Source organism: Panthera tigris, chromosome B2, assembly GCF_018350195.1.
Source record: "Panthera tigris isolate Pti1 chromosome B2, P.tigris_Pti1_mat1.1, whole genome shotgun sequence".
NCBI classification, from domain to species: domain Eukaryota; kingdom Metazoa; phylum Chordata; class Mammalia; order Carnivora; family Felidae; genus Panthera; species Panthera tigris.
This window is the reverse complement of record NC_056664.1, coordinates 115,892,136-115,910,933: the sequence shown is the minus strand read 5'-3', so window position 1 is coordinate 115,910,933 and position 18,798 is coordinate 115,892,136. Positions and strand designations below refer to the sequence as shown.

General features: G+C 36.0%; 1 protein-coding gene across 5 annotated transcripts in view; it reads right to left on the bottom strand.

The window, feature by feature from the left end:
- Positions 1–18,798, bottom strand: part of LAMA2 (laminin subunit alpha 2) — a 609,603-nt gene that overhangs the window by 173,880 nt on the left and 416,925 nt on the right. For all 5 annotated transcript variants that reach the window (XM_042987144.1, XM_042987146.1, XM_042987145.1 and 2 more), the window contains 2 exons: positions 18,168–18,302; positions 6,363–6,487 (listed from right to left, as the gene is read on the bottom strand). In XM_042987144.1, coding sequence (XP_042843078.1) covers positions 6,363–6,487; positions 18,168–18,302 — 260 coding nt within the window. The remainder of the gene's footprint in view (positions 1–6,362; positions 6,488–18,167; positions 18,303–18,798) is intronic.

Sequence of the window (18,798 nt, the reverse complement as noted above, 5' to 3'; positions counted from 1 at the left end):
ATATAAATTTTTATGCAAAAGTAGGATGTCACAACTAAATAATGCCGATAATAGTCAACAAGTAAGTATGGTTGGCTTTCAATGAATTTGCAGTGCCTCGCACTGTGTAAACATTTTAAAATTTTAATAATTCTATGACAAGAATAAAAATATTAAACATCCAGCAAAAGTGTCCTATTTCTCATGAATTGAAAGAAAAGTATGACTAGAATTAGTGCACATTTGTCTGATAGAATATTACTGAATATTTTCCAAGTAAAAAAAATGGTCCTAAAACCATATAATTTTTTTTCTGAAAGCTCAACCTAAATTGCCACTAGCCTTTGAACACAAAGTGTGAATAAATATTTCACTTAAAATAAGAGTGCCTTTTCTAATTTACAAACGGATTTCAAACTAAGTTTATTTTAAACACAAAGTAATGTGAGTTAATGTAAGAAGGGAAGGTGCTCTACATGAAAATGAGTAAGAATTTCTGATAATTTTATGATCTTTTCTATTAAGTAGGTCTTATATAATTTTCCCTGTTCTCACTACTGACTGGTAGACCACAGCCTATCAGAGTTTCTGATCACCTTACCCTACAAAAGAAATACTTAGCAAGACTTGAAAACTAACCTGCGCTAACATTTTAGGTTGTTACAAACTTCTTTCAAATATAAGTCGAGGATTCCCACTAGGTAACACTGCATGGTGCACTGGAAACTTAGAAGGAAAAATATGTATTTGTTACAAAATGGTAATGCTGCAAACTCCATTCTTTTTCTTGGTCCACTAAAGAAGTTTATGCTGAAAAAGATAGATGGTGTATACACCAGGGCCACAACTCCTTTTGGTCAGGTGCCATTTGGACCCTATTTTAACTATCTTCTAGCACACTGAATCAATAGTACATGAATGAGTAATAAACTCTAACCTTTGCGAAAGAGGTGAGCAAATTGATCTACTACTCACAAACTCTATCCTTCACAAAATAGATCCACAAACATGTAATTGACACATTCTGGCAAGCTTTTAGCTCTTCAAGCTAAAGCTTGATGCTGAGTGCATCTGTACACACACACACACACACACACACACACACACACACTCCTATGTCACATTTCAAACTGCTTATCTATCTATCTATCTATCTATCTATCTATCTATCATCTATCTATCTATATATCTACCGATAGATAGATACTTGGAAACAAATTTTTAGACATTTCAAGTGAAACTCTAGAGAGCCAACATAATTAAATTATATTCATTTACAGTAATATATCTATCTCAATTACTATGCAAGGATGTTATAATTCTCCTTGAATAGTTGATATAAACTTTTTTGAGTTATGATACTATGGTGGATTGAATGAAGTCCTATATCATGTGTAAGGACTTAATGAAGGAGGGTGTAGGAATCATAACTTACTGGAAGTTAGAGTTATTCTTTCTGCTCCCAACTCCCTCATCTACACTCAATCCTCACACTGTCTGCGGGGTCACTCTGAAATCCTTGTGCTTTTTTCTTGGGGGCTACCTTTTATATTTCCTTATGTTTGCTAATTCCAAATTTGCCTCATTAGGGTTTTTAAGATGTAGAGTTTGCCAGTCTATGTTGTTCTTGTGGATACTACAGAGATGAATTGGCTTCCCGGGTACCACCCCCTTCTCCTTTTTTCTATGTTCATCATTGGTTCTTTAACAGTCTCCTCTGCTGCAGGTTCCTATACATCATGTCCTTGACCTCTTCATGGGTCTCCCAGTTCAGTATTCAGATTTCTTCTATCCTGTCCTGTCCTCTCTCCCCTAAATGATCTCATTCCATCTTAAAACCTTTGCATCTACACTAACAGATCTAAAACTGAGTTTCCCCCTCCAAAAAATACCACTGGTCTTTCTGTAATTCTCCCCCATCTCATCCATGGTCACTCTGTGCTTCCATTTGTTCTGCCAGAAACCATGGAGTCAATGTTACCTCCTTTCTTTCACATTCCACACACGTTCTACCTGAAACTGCTGCTACTGTCGCTAACATCACTGCATTACCCTGTTCCAAGCTTCCTCTTGCCATTGGAAGACTTTTAGCCATTAGGACATTTCATTAGCTACCGGAGCTTCCCTGAATCATCCTTTGTCACCCTTCCCCTAACACTAGTCAGTCTGCTCCAGCTGCCCTGGATCCTTGCTGTCTGACAAGCATGGGCCAGTCTCCAGGCCAGTGTATCTGCTTTTTCTTCTGGCTGGACTTCTCTTCCTCCAGGGAGTCATGTGGCTCCCCCCATTACTTCATTCAAGTCTCTGCACAAGCCTCATTTGTTCATGAAGATCTTCACTGAGCACCCTATTGAAAAGGGGACCCCAGTCTTTTCTGTCTCAACACCATGCAAGTATCTCAATTCAATGAGGCTGCTTTATTTTCCCTGGTAGCACTTCCACTGTCTGATATTGCATTATACATCTACTTGTGTTTTGTTCAGCTTTATTGTAGTATAACTGGCAAATAAAAAAAATTGTAGTGTAATTAAAGTGTGCATGTGATGATTGGATCTACATATATGTACAAATTAGTTAATACATCTATCACCTCACATATCTACTTTTTTTTTTTCAGTGAGAACACAGGTTCTATTTACTTGGCAAGTTTCAATTATACAATAAAGTATTACCAACTATCACTACTATGTTATATGTTAGATCCTTAGACCTCATTTATCTTATAACTGAAAGTTCGTATACTTTTACCAGCTCTCCCACACCTCCCAACCCCTGGTAACCACTTCCACACTCTAGGAGTTATTTTCTTTTTTTAAATCCCACATATTATACATGAAACAATACCACTTTTTTCTTTCTCTGTCTGGCAAAAATTGTTGGTGTGTTTGGCAAAGAGCAAGGGACTCAAATGTAGCATCATTGTAGAAGGGAGGAGAGGGCATTGACCTGGAAAGGTGGTCAGATTGCAGAGGGTAGAGGGTTCCTTCTACTCTGTTGAAAAAATACCTGACCTTTCCTTAAGCAGGCAGTGAAAAACCCCTCAGCAACGCTGCACTGTCACAATGGTTGACAGTTTGTCATATTTGTTTTGGTAAGAAATATTGAAAAACTAATGCAATGCATGGAAGTGAGTTAGTAACCACTCACCACGCCACATCCTTTACTTTTCTTTGGGGCACAGTTGGAGGTCATTAAAGAGAGGTGTCTCAGCGTCCTCCATCTATATTTCAGAATCTACTTTTATATCTCAGGAAGAAGTGCCTTTCTTCTTTGCCCTGGCTGGTTTCTTTGCTTTGCATTTTAACACTTCCCTTCTTACCATACACAGATCTTTGCTTTGTTAATTAACGTTCCAAGCTTTAGGTAGTGATATTAGTGGGTCACGAAATCACGTTAGTGGGTTTTGACTAAAATTTCTTCTAAAAATGCAGAATAAAACTGAGAAAAGTTATAGGATATATATGTTTATAAATATATATTATATACACACAAGTTTTTTGTGTCCCAAGGTCTGATGTAAAAAAAAAAAAATGATTTCTTACAGTGGCTGCAATTAATAAAGTTTGACAGTCACTGAACTAGCCACTTTGCTTCAGCTTTCTGATTCTTGTAAGATCCTTCCCATAAAAATATGCTTGAATTACATAAACCACAGAGAACAGCAATGAAAACACACCTTTTTATTGATCCTGTGAACCCATCAAGATAGGACTCTTTCTTTTCCTTCTTGACATTTTCTAAAGATACACGGATCTCCTTGGAACATAATATCTGTTTCCACCATGGATTGTCAAAACTCCTCGGTGATCCTCACGGTTCGTGGCTACCATACGTACTCAGTCTCCATGGAGAGCTGCTTCTCTTCTCTCTCATGGCGCCCCCTGCAGTGTGCTCTTACTTCTCTTGCCTCCCTGGCACCCCCTGTCTTGGTTCTGCTTTCCCTTCTGGTTTCTCTAATGTAGGTAATTCTGTCTTTCCTTCATTCCACATGCTCCCCCTTGGGTCACATAACCCCGGGAAATCTTATCCAATTTTAATTCAGTTATTAACATATCTCTTCCCTCTGCCCTTCCAATTCTCGTATTTCTATTTCCTGCAGCTATTTGCATATTTCCATTCGGACAGATCTTTCACATCAATGTTAACCTATTTGGAACATAAATTGTCTTTCCTCTGCAGTAGCTCTCTCCTGGTTTCCCTATTTCAGTTAATTGCACTACCATTTTTGAGGTCAACCTGGCTCAAAACCTTTGGCTTCAACTCTTGCCTGGCCTGAACCCCTCATATCTAATTAGTTATCAGTTCTGTAACTGCATTCAACAAAGATCCCATCCATTCCCTCATTTCCCTTCTCGTTACGATTACCTACCTTCAGGTTCTAGTTATCTTTTGCTAAGTTAGTGCAGTAGCTTATTAATCGCTCTCTTCACTTTTTTTCTTCTCCTGTTTCAATTCATTTTACTTAGCTCTCTCATAACAGGCTTTCTAAAGCGTAGCGCTGATGGCATTAACGTTTTTTTGTTTGTTTTAACTAAAAGTCTGCAATGTTTCCTCATTATATAGAAAATTGAATAGTAATTTCTTAGCCTGGTGTTCAAGGATTTCTATAATATAGCCTCCATTCTCCCACTCATTTTCATCTGCAGTTATGAATTCTATTTGAACTCCATGCTCCAAACTCTTACTTATTAGTTCTTAAACATGTCTTTGTTTTCTGTTTTCTAAGCTTTTGTTAATATAATCTCCTGCTAATTCCACCAGTAAAAACCTCTCAATCCACCATTTGTGACCTATTATAAATACTACTACTTCTTCCAATATGTTCTTGAAGCTTCCAAAACCAAGTGTGGTATCTTGTGCCTTTGAATTCTCTTTACATTTAACTTGACTTCTCCTAAGGCACACATTTTATTGTGAGACTTTTCAACACATGTTATGCTTGATTGTTATCAAAGAAGTTATCAATTAATTACTGAATTTTTCTAATCCAATGGCTCACATTTTAATGAACGATAAAATAAATAACATTCTCTTTGTTTAAATCTGGTCGTCAGAGGGAGATTAGGGAAAGGGAAATAGAAATAATATTATTTTTCACACACCTACCAATTGGTGCTCGGGTGAACAAAAAGAATGTGTTTTATCCTTATCCATATCCTACTCACCTAAAAATTTACATTTGACGAAAGACCTGTAATTCTTTTAAACAAAAAAAGAGGAGCTTGCAGAAGAGAGACAATTTACCTGAAAATGTTTCAGAATGTATATAAAGCCAACGATGAAGAAAAAACTGAGTCAGCACAGGGGCAATCCTCTCTTTATCTAAGTTGCTTTGTGGTTCTTCTATAGTCAAGATAAGGAGCCCAGGATTCTAATTCTAAACAAACCACCATACATTCTTTTCAAAAGCAAGTTCTTAGAGAAAACATTGCTCTACCATGTAGAGATTGAAATCTATAAATCACTTAGCAGAAAATATAGACAGCCTTTGCAAAAAGGATTTTCATCAATATATAAACCAATGCAGAATGTGCAGACAGCACTGAAATAAAATATTCTAGCTTTTGTTTCCCCTTATGGCTATGTTTCCATGGTACCAAGCTCAGACCATCTTAAGAGAAAGGGGCTGTGATTCTGGGAGTATAAAAATAAGTCACCCTCCTTTAACTACTTTTTTCAATTATTTTCTTAATACTTCTCTGCAAATTGCAAATTAAACACATAAAATGAGTGGAAGGGGTCACAAAAGGGATATGATCTGCAGTGAAACACTTCTTCATAGCTGAGTTTATGGCAGAACTACATGCAAATACAAGATCCTTATAAAAGTGTATAAAATTATGCATGTGTCTACATGTATCATTTATGTCATTAACATAACTTATGTCAGTATTAGTATTTATATTTTAATTAATAAGTAATACTTACTTGGGATAGGGTTTTAATGGAAAAATAAACCATGGAATACTATGTGCTCACTTTTGTCATGTTTTTATACTGTTTGCAAAAATTCTCTTCCTTTAAATTTTTTTTAATGTTATATTCAGTTTTTTGAGAAAGAGAGAGAGAGAGAGGGAGAGAGAGAACACTCACATGAGCAGGGGAGGAGTAGAGACAGGGAGACCCAGATTCTGAAGCAGGCTCCAGGCTCTGAACTGTCAGCACAGAGCCTGATGCAGGGCTCAAACTCACGAACCATAAGGTCATGACCTGAGCTGAAGTTAGACACTCAACCGACTGAACCACCCAGGTACCTCCCAAATATTCTCTATCTTAAACTGAGATTTTGTCTACATGGAAAAAAAATTGAAATCATAGAAAGCCCGTTTGCCACACAGATGGTGCTACTGATTGGGAAATCTGGTAATGTTTCTCAATCTTACTTGTTGCTGGAAGAAATCAGAGGGCAAGCACATTGCTGACAGTCATTTGGCAATCCCCTGACAATTCCATAATATCCAAGAGTACATCGTTCACAGAAGTCACCAGCAGTGTGATGTTGACAATTCTGCAAAGGAAAGGGGAAAGTTTGTTTTTCATTTAATGAGAGTAGAATGTAATTTACCATACAGCTCCCCACCTATGAATACATATGCTCTTGTGAACACACACACACACACACACACACACACACACACCATTGAAAGAGTTCTTGATATATGTGTGGGTGTGTATATGTGTATATATATATATATATATATATATTTAATTTTTTTAACATTTATTCATTTTTGAGAGACAGAGAGAGACAGAGCATGAACAGGGGAGGGGAAGACAGAGAGGGAGACATAGAATCTAAAGCAGGCTCCAGGCTCTGAGCTGTTAGCACAGAGCCTGACACAGGGCTCGAACTCACGGACCTCAAGATCATGACCAGAGCTGAAGCTGGACACTTAACCGACTGAGCCACCCAGGTGCCTTCCTAATATATATATATTTAAAGATGTTCTTTCGTAAGAGAAACTAGTATCAGGCTGTTGTAGCTATACTGACAATAAGAATTTCTTCTCTCTTTTTCCTACATCAATCTCTGGAAAAAAATTTTTCTCTTATTATAATCTGGGGAACATACCTCACAAATTTCTAAAATGTATTATATCATCTGGCCATTTATGTGTCTTCTCTACAAGGTGCTAGAAAAGTACTAAAAATCCTGGGAACTTGGCGCATGCCTGTCAGTGGACTTTCTAAAACTAAACCAAGGTAGAAAGCATAAATGCCTTAAGATGCAACAATAGAAAAAAAATTAAAGAAAAAAGGTCAGCCTAGTTACTCTCCTAAGAATGTTATTCATCTAATTCTTGCCAAATGTTAATAATTCTTTGTAAATAAGGAGGACCCAATCTGAAACCAGGAATCTCAGGTCAATATTTTATTTTTCATGCTTGCATAATAAGAGGCATTCGAGTAATATGCTTTAAGACATTTCCATAAGGAAATGAGAATAGTTTCAGAATAGTATGCAGCTTTGTAATTAAAATTCTCATAAAGTAGAATTATTTAACGTACTGCAATCATTCATGCAATAAGGACTTAGAAAGAGCTACATCCCAGGCACTGAGAGAAATCAAGTGAGGGAAAAAGGTAAAATAACATCCAAACCTATACTAATTTATTTCTACTTTGGGAAGATAATTTAAAAGTGGCAAATAAGAAACATGGCAGCAGGAATGCAATATTGAATGCTGTTTAGTGGAAACGTGATATTTGACTTTGGGAGTTGAGAAAAAGGAGAAAATAGGAGGAATAAGGAGCTGCATTTTAGCTTGACCAGAAGAATGATGTCTTACAAACAATATCAAAATAAAAGTTGAGAAGCAAAAGTGGTCAGTAATAGCTGTATATGTTAGTGAACTGATCTGACCAACTTAGCTGGAGTCACAGAGACACCTGTGGGCTCCATATTGAACTTGGCGGAGATCTCATATGCTTGGCTCTTGGCTCTATTCAGTCAATCAAGAAGCACATTTATTTTTCATGTGTCTTCTAATGGCCAGAAAATATTTGGTATGGTATGTGTGGTCACTTACAAGAAACAGTAATTGAAGTCACTTCCTCTATAGACATTGCCATGGAAAACTTTTTTAGAACTTCTATAGACTCTTTTTTTCAGAGTTTCTGCTATTCCCTAGGGTGAAATCACAATGTCACCATGATGAATTTTAGGCCATTGTTTGTTTTGGTTGTTACAGCTGGGGGTTACATTTGAAAACACATTATGCCACTTATAGATGCATTTAATAACAATGTAAAATGGATCCAGTTTCTTTCATAATAGGATACGAATCTCAAATACTCTAATTCTCCACCTCTCAGAAGATGATAACTCCAGATTTTCAGAGAAAAGGAAGAACTCACTTGAGTGTTCTCTCAGCTTCCTGTGAAAGACTTGGCATCAGTCCTGTACTACTTTCCATCCCTTTAAAATTTATTGCTGTCCATGGGCAGTAGTGTTTTGTCCTTTGTCTAAAGCTACTCTCATCCTAAACTGGATTTCTTACTTTCCTGCCTTCTGTTTCTTCCAGCCTCTGCATTTTTTTCTTTTTCTTTTTTCTTTTTGTTTTGCTCATTTTTCTCATTAGCATTTGATGTTGTTCCAAGACTTTCCTAGCTCAAAAATATCTCTGGGGCCTCTAGTCTTTGGAGGCTAGAGACTATCTCTGATAAGCATTTTATTGTATTTATTTAAAGTTTATTTATGTATTTTGAGAGTGAGAGAGAGAGAGTCCAAGTGCAAGTGGGGGAGGGGCAGAGAGACAGAGACAGACAGAGAGGGAGAGAGAGAGAATCCCAAGCAGTCTCCATACTGTCAGCACAGAGCCTGATGGCAGGGCTCAAACCCATGACTTGTGAGACTATGACCTGAGCTGAAACCAAGAGTCAGAGGCTTGACCAACTGAGCCACCCAGGCACCCCTACACATTTTAAAAGCATTGTTTCCATTCCTGATTTCTATTTCCTTATCCTCTTTAACTCTCCCTGATTAAAAAAAAATTCTGATTATTGTAACTCTAGGCTCACTCATAAGATTTTTGTTGATAAGTCAAAATTTACTGACAATAATAGGTCCTCATGATACATGAATTTTCTGCAGCAGCTAATATTTCTGGCCACTCTTTGAACTATTCTCTTTCTATGGTTTCTTTAATGGTCTAGTCTGCTGGTTTTTCTCCTAACTCTACGGCTACTGTTTCATGGACTTTTTTTCCCTTTCTGTTTAATAAGATTGGTCCTTGATTCTAAAGATTCTCATCTCTCTTTTGTCTTCTTTTCCCTACACATTCTACCTTGGTGATTTCATCCATTACTATGACTTTAGTTATCATCTCTTTGCCAAAACCTTTAAATCGTATATATTCAGCCTAGAAAGATATCTCTAATGAATTTTGGGTTTACATTTCCAAATGTTCCCTGGATAGATCTTATTACATAACACAAAAGCACCTTCAATTTGAATGTCAAAAATTAAGCTCATCTCTCTTTAAACGGGCTAATTGCCCATTTCATCTGGAGTCACTATCATCTGCTTAATTACCCAGGCCAGGAATCTAGAGGCCTCTCTCATTCCAGAGAGCCTGTTTGATCATCATGTTCCATGATTCTATTACTCTCTGCTTCTTTACTTCCTTGTTGCTACTATTTTTATTTGGCTGCTCTCATCTTTTACCTGGTTTACTAGGACGGAATTTAGCTAAAGATACTGCTTCTAAATTTTTTTACCCAGTGATTACCCCACACTGCAATCAGAGTGGTCATCCTACAGAATTTATCAATCCATGCCATTCCCTTGCTGGAAAGCCTGCGTTAGTTCTCCATTATCCTCAGGATGAATTTAAAACTCTCTATCGTGGCAAGAAAGACCTTTATCATCTGTTTACCTCCAGCCCTACCTCCATCCACTGCAACCTTTGTATGCTATGCTAAAATCATTTAGGACCATCTGAAATTCTCAAATTATGCCATGCTCTCTCTTTCCTTTGGGACTTCTTATATGCAAATCCCTTGTTAAGGAATGTTTTTCCATCTTCTCACCTGGCTAGCAACCATTCATTTCAGCTCTCATTTTAAATGTTGCTTTCTCTGATAAACATTCCCTTATGTCTGAAGTCAGGGCTGACTGCTCCTTCTAGTTCAACACAATGATTAAAACATGGTAGACATTTGATGACTATTTTGAATGACTGCATGAATGAGTGCACATTATAGGAAGTATAGATGAAACTGGCCAGTCTCCTTGATGAAAAAGGCCAAGTTTCAAGCCTAATGACTTCATAGAAATGTGGTTAGCAGAGCTAGATGCTTTGTCGCATATTTTGTATTAGGATTTGTTGGAAAACTACCATGATCGTCTTCTATTCAGCCATTCAAAGAAACCAGTAATTTAACAATAAACTATCCATTCCATTTTTAAGAGCAGCACGGAAAGAGAAAATGGTTTGAAGATAAAATAATTATCTATGAATTACAGTCTAAATCATTCAGCAAGGTGTCAAATGGTAAATAAGAATTAACTGGGGGAATGTTTTAAGAACATATTTTACAGTTGTTGAAATAAACATGTGCCATAAAATACATAGGATCTTGAACAATTATCCACACTTTGCTTTTGTAAAAATAAACTGACTACATACTGAATTATTTTATGTAACCTAATATAACATTAATAATTGGCTCAAAACACAGATAACGTTGATCATTGTTAGAAATACAGAGATTCAAAAATATAGTTGCTGCTATTATACCTACAACTCTATATACAGATCAAGAAAATATCTTTACCTTCTCTGGACAGTCAATCCTTCACAGGGTTGTTGACATACTAAACTTGGTTAACAAAATCAAATGTTCTGGTTAGGTCCACAAAAACAACACATAAATCATGATGCTGTTTTTGAAACTTTTCGACATAGACATTTCATATGACTCTTCTGTCTGCTTTGAAACAGTGGACATAATTTTTCTCTTGTATAGACATTAATCTTTAGGAAAATTTTCTATATTTTAGATGGCTAATAAGAGGTTAATTATATTCTCAAGAGTGATATTATGCGTTGCCCTATTTCATAGGCATTGCTGTGCTGTGTCATTTCCTCTGCTCTTAAACACTAGAATATAAGCTCCTAGAGGGCAAGGCCCATCCATGCGCTCCCCACCTTGATATCTTTTCATCACCTACCACAATACCTTCACATTGGAATGTTTACCAAATGCCACAAGAATGAAAAAAGAAATGAGTCTAAGTTCAAAACTTTTATATTAATTTCATCTTGTTAATTGTCACTCATACTTCCACCTGTCAAGCTCTTTTAGCTTCTTGACCACCATCTGATACATTAGATAACACTTCCAGCTTTATGTCATCTATTTGATAGATCTCATCTGGATCACTGATAACAATTTCAAACAGGACGGGGTGAAAGCCTAGATCCCATCATTGGACGCATGAACCTAGAACCTATAGCACACAGTTCAGCAACCACACCCATAAAACTTGGTAACTGATTACCATTGAGCCTATATTTTCAAGTTTGTTTGTAAAAACATCATGAAACATTCTGTCAAATGCCTATTTAAACAAACTACAGTTGGGATCATAAAGCTAGCCTTTACTAGCTTATGATTTAATCAAAGTATTTAATTTCTGTCAGCATTAGTTCATCAACTTTAAAAGGAGAAACAATTCTATCTACCTCATAAGCTTACTGTAAGAATAAATGTGAAAAAAATCTATCTACAGAGACCAGTCTTCAAGGTCGGATATATGGTACTGTCATTATTTTTGCTGATTTTCAGATATGATGTATCACACTTTCTGATAAATTTGATATTGTAATGGTATTCAGGAAAGGTCTCAGATATTATACATATAGTAACCATAGCAGTTATTCTGATATGTTATTTTGAGTGAAATTATACTGATTTCTAATGAGCACTGTTTATTTTTTCTATACTTGACAGTTAAGTAAGAAATCCTTAAGTTTTACTGGAGATCAAAATCAATGTTTGATACATTTTACTTTCCTTTACAAACCAGGAGTGACAATTCACTGCTTTCCATACTATGGCAAATTTCATATTTTCATGATTTTGCAAATATTTTTCATACATGGCTTTTAATCATATCCGCAGATTCTATCAGTATTCTAGCTTATAATTCACCTGGGCCTTCAAAGTGAAACTCATTTAATCAGATAACAGTGTGTTTACTCTCTCTCACAGTCTGTAGGTAGCATTTTGTAGTATATTTGGAAACTGATTCTAATACATTTTATCCAATGCTCTGTAGGTTACTTAAATTTTCTAAGTGTTAATTTAGAGTTGTAAAAAAAATGCTAACAATTCTACGTTGGTAATATTGTTAGATAAATTCAATAAAATAAGGTTTACAAAACACCTTAAATGCAGTAGATTTGTGTTATGAGTCTGTTTACAAAATATAAGGTTAATTGGTTAATCACAGATTCTGGTGGTTTCAGACAACGAAGCAGATCAATAACGGAGATTTCTGTTTTTTCTTTTCATTTTAAAATAAGAATAGTGATAGAGTGAAAATAATATTTCCACAAATTATTTGGTGTTGAAAAAGTTATTTGAGCTAGCTGAGAATTCACTATTCCCTTTAAAAAAATGGAAAAGTAATACTGACTGGGGGTGGGGTGTAGTGATGATATAAAAATGTATAGATAGATATAGATATAGATACAGGTAAAGATATAGATAGTGATGTGTGTGTTATATAAAGTTGAAAACTCTGTCATTTATCTTTCTATCATCCATCTATCTATCTATCTATCTATCTATCTATCATCTATCTATCTATCTATGTTCCAACTCTATCAACCTACCTACCTATCTACTTACCTACTTAAGAGTGTCTGTGTGTGTAGGTGCGTGTACTGATTAGTGTTTGTTCACTCACCTCCTCTTCCCCCTGGGCTTGGGGTTCAATATCATATAGGTTTTGTCCTTCCATTTTGAAGAAAATTTTCATTAAGGGACAATAGTCACTGAGCTATTGGTAGCAACATGTCTCTGTGTAGGATATATTAATGTCTAAAGTAGAGCAATAGCTTTCTGGTAAGTATCATTAGGAATTACGAAGAGAATAGTTGCAAAGTGATGTGGGTTTTATTAAAAGTTGAAATGCTTAGACTGTAAAGCTTTCTATAGTGTTTTTGTTCTTTTTTAAAGAAAGATATAAAGAAAATAAAAGTGAGGAAATCTAGCATAGTGCTAGAGATAATGATGTTTACATGTTTTGATTAATTATCATCTCATTGATTCTTAGACTCTAAACAGTGGATAACATGTATGGTAATTGTTACCTTTATCAACATCATCATCGCTATCACTTCTATGGAGCTTATCATGTACTAAGTAAGTAGTGTTCTAAACCCTTTATAATGTATTTCATCGAACCCTTACAAAAGCTCTATGAGTAGGTACTACTATTATCTTCATTTTGTAAATGAGGAGACTAAGACCCTGTTAGCATGAGATAAAATGACTGGGCTTCCACAGCCTACAAGCGATGAAGCCAGGATTGGAATCAAAGCAGTCGGACCCCAGAGTCATGCTTATGACCGCTCTACCCAAGTAGAGGGCATTGCTCTGTGTAATGGAGCTGATATTAAATTGAGATCCACACAGAAAAGAAATCAGTATGCTTCAAGTTTCCTCAGTCACACCATCAGGGTAATAATAGGTATTTCCTATTTGCCTCCTGGGGCTATTTCCAAAATGAACAAAGTTGCCTAAATTCAAAAGTTGTATGTTCCCTGAGGAAAATATAAAAATTTAGAGTATAGTAACTAATACTAGCTGTGCATATTTGATGTGCACATGTATTTATTTTTCACTTCATCTGGGGATATCTCAAAAAATAGACTTGTGGCACAAAAAAGCTATAATAGCCAATTACTCAAAAGAGGACAATTTAAAGACGACAATTTTTATCCTAAAACAATGAAATTAAACTGTATCCTTTATGAATGTTTTTAAATTAATCATATGAATTAAACAAAGCCTTGCTAAAAAATACCAGTGAAGATTGCATAAGAAAGAAAAATGCATTTAATTCTCACTGAAGAATGTATAAATTAATCCCCTCTCCTGAAATTATTTATTGAATTTTACAGGCCAGCAGATTGGTGAAAGAGTACCAGACTGAACAAATAGTAATTATATCAGGAATTCAAGGATGGTTAATATTATTCAGTTATTCATCTAGTCAATAAAAGTGTTCATCATTCAGTTCAAGGTAAAAAGAAATATATTTTCATATCTTAAATGTATCTCTACCTTTACTTCACTCCTCACAAATAAGCATATGACCAATTTTAATATCCTGTCTTGACTAAAAGAAGATATCTTTAAGAGGCCAGGAATGAAAAGAAGTTTTCTCAACATGGTAAAGAATGTTTATCCTAAGCTAACCACCAGAGTCATACTTTGGCGTCAAAGACTTGAGACACTAACATTAAAATTAGGAGTAAGATAGGAAGCCGATTATCCTTGTATTTAACATTTTTAGAAGACTTAATGCAAAAACATAAAATTATTATACTAGATACAGCTTCTGGCAAGAATAATCACAATTATAATTATTTGCAAATAATATTATAAATATAAAAATAATTGAAAGAAGCAACTGAGAAACTTCTAGAACTAAAAAATAGCGGTTGGATATCAAACACACGTAAAAACTCTATTCTGTTAATGTTTATCAGTAACAACAAATTAGGAAATATACTGAAACAGAAAAAAATATAATGTTCACCATTGAAGTAAAAGTGTAGGATACATAGAAATAAGTTTAATATGAGAAATGCACAACCTATACAGATAATAACAAAAACAGTTTACTGTGAGACACAAAATGTTTTGAATAGAGAAGAGTATTATTTTCCTGGGTTGAGGGAAGCTAATTAAATAGTGTAAAGGCAGCAATTCTTTACACATAGATTTAATACCATTCCAATAAAAATTCCAATAATGTTTTTTTGGTGAAGAGATTGAAATTGTGAATCAAATTCTGTCCTTTGGAAGAATATATAATTACATCCAGTCAAGAAATTAGAAAAGAAGAAGAAAAAAAGGGCCTTGCTTTGCCAGGTACCATAACTTAATATAAAATAAAGGTAGTCAGAATACTGTAATAAGAACTAGACGATAAAGAGAACAGAATAGATGATCCTTCAAACATATCTTAATATAGATAAAACAAATTTATATGTATTCGGACACCATAATTTATCAAAGAGAAAAGGAAATGTTAATAAATAATTGTTTCTTTAAAGTAATATATATTTGGAGAAAGATACCTCCTCATACCACAATAAGTTCTAGAAATATTAGAGTTGGATCTCAAATTGAATCATAGAAACAATGGTAAATATCATAGTGTCTCAGTGTAGGTATTGAAAGACATGTGCCTGCGTAAGATCACCAGGAGAATGAGTGTAGTTAGAGAAGCAAACTGTTCCAAGGACTATGGGAACCCCAGTGTGTAGCTCTCAGGTAAGGAGCTAAACATAGCCAAGAAGACAGAAGGCGTGGTCACCCAGGTTGGAAATCCCTGGAACAGCATGTCCAAGGAAGCAAAGTGAACAAAAACTTTTAAGATGAATGGATAACTCAGAGTAGCAAATGCTGCTGAGCAATCAAGATAGATGGAGACTGATAGATGAACACTAGTCGCAGGGTTCAGTATGCTGGTAGAGCTAAAAGCCTGATTTTAGTAATTCAAGAGAGAATGGTGGGAGAGAAATTGTGGAGAGAGTATAAATAGCTCTTCACTGTATAGGAGAGGAATGAAGTGGTAGAAGTCAAGAGGGAAAGTGAAGGCAAGAGAATTTGTTTTTATTTTTGTTATTATTATTATTATTATTATTATTATTATTATTTGGAAGAGAGAAGAAGAACCAAAAAGTGATGATACAAGAGGGAGGGAGAAACAGGGATGGGTGGAGTAATGCCCGTGAGCAGGAGAAAGGGCTGGGATCAGGGGAACCTTGGTGGATCAGCCTGTTACGCCGCCGACTCTTGATTTCGGCTCAGGTCATGATCTCAAGGTTTGTGAGTTCAAGGCCCACATCCGGCTCTGGGCTGATAGTGTGGAGTCTGCTTGGGATTCTCTTTCTCCCTCTCTCTCTCTCCCCCTCCTCCACTCATACTCTCTTTCTCTCAGAATAAATAAATAAGCTTAAAAAAAAAGGCTGGGATTTAAAGCATAAGTGCAGACTTGGTCTTTTCTAGAAATAAGAAAAGTCCATCCAAAATGATGGAAGACTCAGATAATTGCACACAGATGCAGAAAAAGTGGGTGCAAATGGTAGTGGAAGATCATGTTAGTTCTCTTCTGACTGCTTCTAATCTCTCAATGAAATAATAAGGAGCATGACTATCAACTAAGAGTGAGGCTGGAAAAGGGTTGGGGGAGGGGGCTGAGGGCTTGAAGAGAAGGGGAAGGTGTGCGATAAGCATCCAGAAATGTGGGAAGGGAAGTGGACTAAAGAAAAATGGCACGACTGCAGAGCAATACGAAGGGTCCATTTGAAGTGAGTGATAATGAATTTATGGTGAGATTAGACAGCATACTTGTCTGTTTTTCATCAGCCACATTCAGCTTAGAAGGAGTAGAATTTACCCAGTGTTAGAATTCATGGAGTGAAAATAAGTAAAGGAACAGCAAGAAAAATGAACATTACAAAGCAGTGATACCAATGGAATGTTGAATATTAAGCTGGTTGAGAAAGTGAGGGCATGAAAGAGGTAAGAAACAATGGTGTGAGCATCAATGGTGAGACTAACAAGGTTGAAGATGATGTATTAAAAAGTGAACTGGAGAGTAAAGAGATGGTAGTCAAAAAGAGTATAGTTGACCTTGAGACTGTGGAGTCACTGCAGTTACTCCTAATGACAAGTTCTAGACTAGCACCATGGAGTAAGAACAAGAAACATAGTTAAGGGTATGGAAAAGTTAATTTCATGGACATTAAAATCACCAAGAATTATTAGGAATAATGGTAGAACAATGATACAGAGGAAAAATCTTCAAGGAAGGAGGTGGGTGACCTGAGGATTAATAGAGAACATCAACGAGCAGGTGTAGTGGGCAAATAGATGGGGGCATGAGATTCATAGCTGGGTGTTGTTATGAGGGAGAAAGGAGGATGATATGAAAGTGGCCATGAGGAGCAAGGACGCCTGCCTACCTTCATGCTCAGGCAAATGAAAAGTGTGAGAGAAAACGATAGTTACTCCTTGGGGGCGCTGTGGGAGGAGCAGTATGTCAGGGAGAGCTAAATGAAGAGAATACTAAGTGAACAGGGAGAATATGTGGGGGATTTTGCTGAGTTCCGATCTTGAGTTCCAGAAGGCTCACTGAAGGGGTTTCCAAAGATGAGAAGTGGGAAATGGGTTCAGCAAATCTGATGTCCAGAGAGCTGTGTGAGGATTAGAGTCTGGGGAACTCTAAGTGGTGACACGGCAAACTTGAATTTCTTGAGTCCTCATTGTTCCAAGGTAGATGGCAATGGTAGAGAGCAGGGTGTTAGCATGAACAGGACAACAGCAACAACAACAATAACAACAACAACAACGAGTAGCTGGAATTCTAAGGAAAATGGTTAAATTATGGGATATCCAATCAAGACTAAAGATTTCAAGGAACATCCAGCAACACAACATGCTCAAAATAGCTACATTTAAAAAGCAGAATATAAAATGGCACACGTGGTACTATATAAATCTTATTTGTAAATGCATGCATAAAAATGGTAGAAAATACCTAAAAGTTTAAATGTTTATGTTAAATCTTAGATGATTTTTATCTTTTTAAAATATTTTTTATCTTTCCAAATTTTAATAAGTTTATTTGCGGGTGTAATCAAAAAAAAAATCCTCGTGTATTTTTAAATAAATAGTAGTGCTCCCAGGTGTTCTTCTAAAATGCTGTTGGTATTTTATTTCTCGACAAGAGCAGTGGCTTTTCCAATTATCAATTTTTAATTACTTTAAAAAATGCATAATATGGGTAAATGTTTTTTTTTTTCCTGCATGTTTTATTTCACACACATACACAATTACGTTCCCTGCAATTTCTCTCGCCTCTGCACATGGTATCTGAGCATGTGTAAAGATAAATGAGCACATGGGCCTTCTTCACGGAAGGCTCAGGTAAATACCTGGCATATAGAAGTTTCAGGGTCACATAGGCTGCTGTGTCCATTACACTGACATGGAACGCAGGTACCCAGGGTTGGTCTAGGAGTGTGGCTGCCTGGCTCAGACCGTAGTCGATAAAATCCTGGCATGCATGTCTGAAAGAAAAGGAAACCAATTAGGGCAGCCAAGTTATAAATCTTCGTTTAGCAATACTTGGGTTCTTCAGTGGTTAAAAAGGACTACTTTTCCCCTCCCTGCATTAAAGGCAATATCACTTATAAACACAAGTGCCAGTTTTAATTCCTAATATCTACTTTTGTGTGGTCCTTCAAGTGTACCGGGAGCATCCGAGACATCAGACCTCGGAAAGGAAAGCTGTCATTTGCATATACCACTCAGTCTGAAACAACTTCAAGTAGTTATTTTTTGTTTTTTATTTTTTTTGAAAAATAGGTTTATTTTTAAATAAAATTGTCATTTGGACTAAAGAGAGAATTCCAATGTCTTTGACAACCTAAAATCTGCTTCTGCTGTGCCTGATGGATAACTAGCAAATGTCCAATGAGACTCAGGGAAATATTAAATAGAAAAGTGTCATGGTTGCATTATTTATATCGATATAATTTAAAGACGATAAAAGCAAGAAATTCA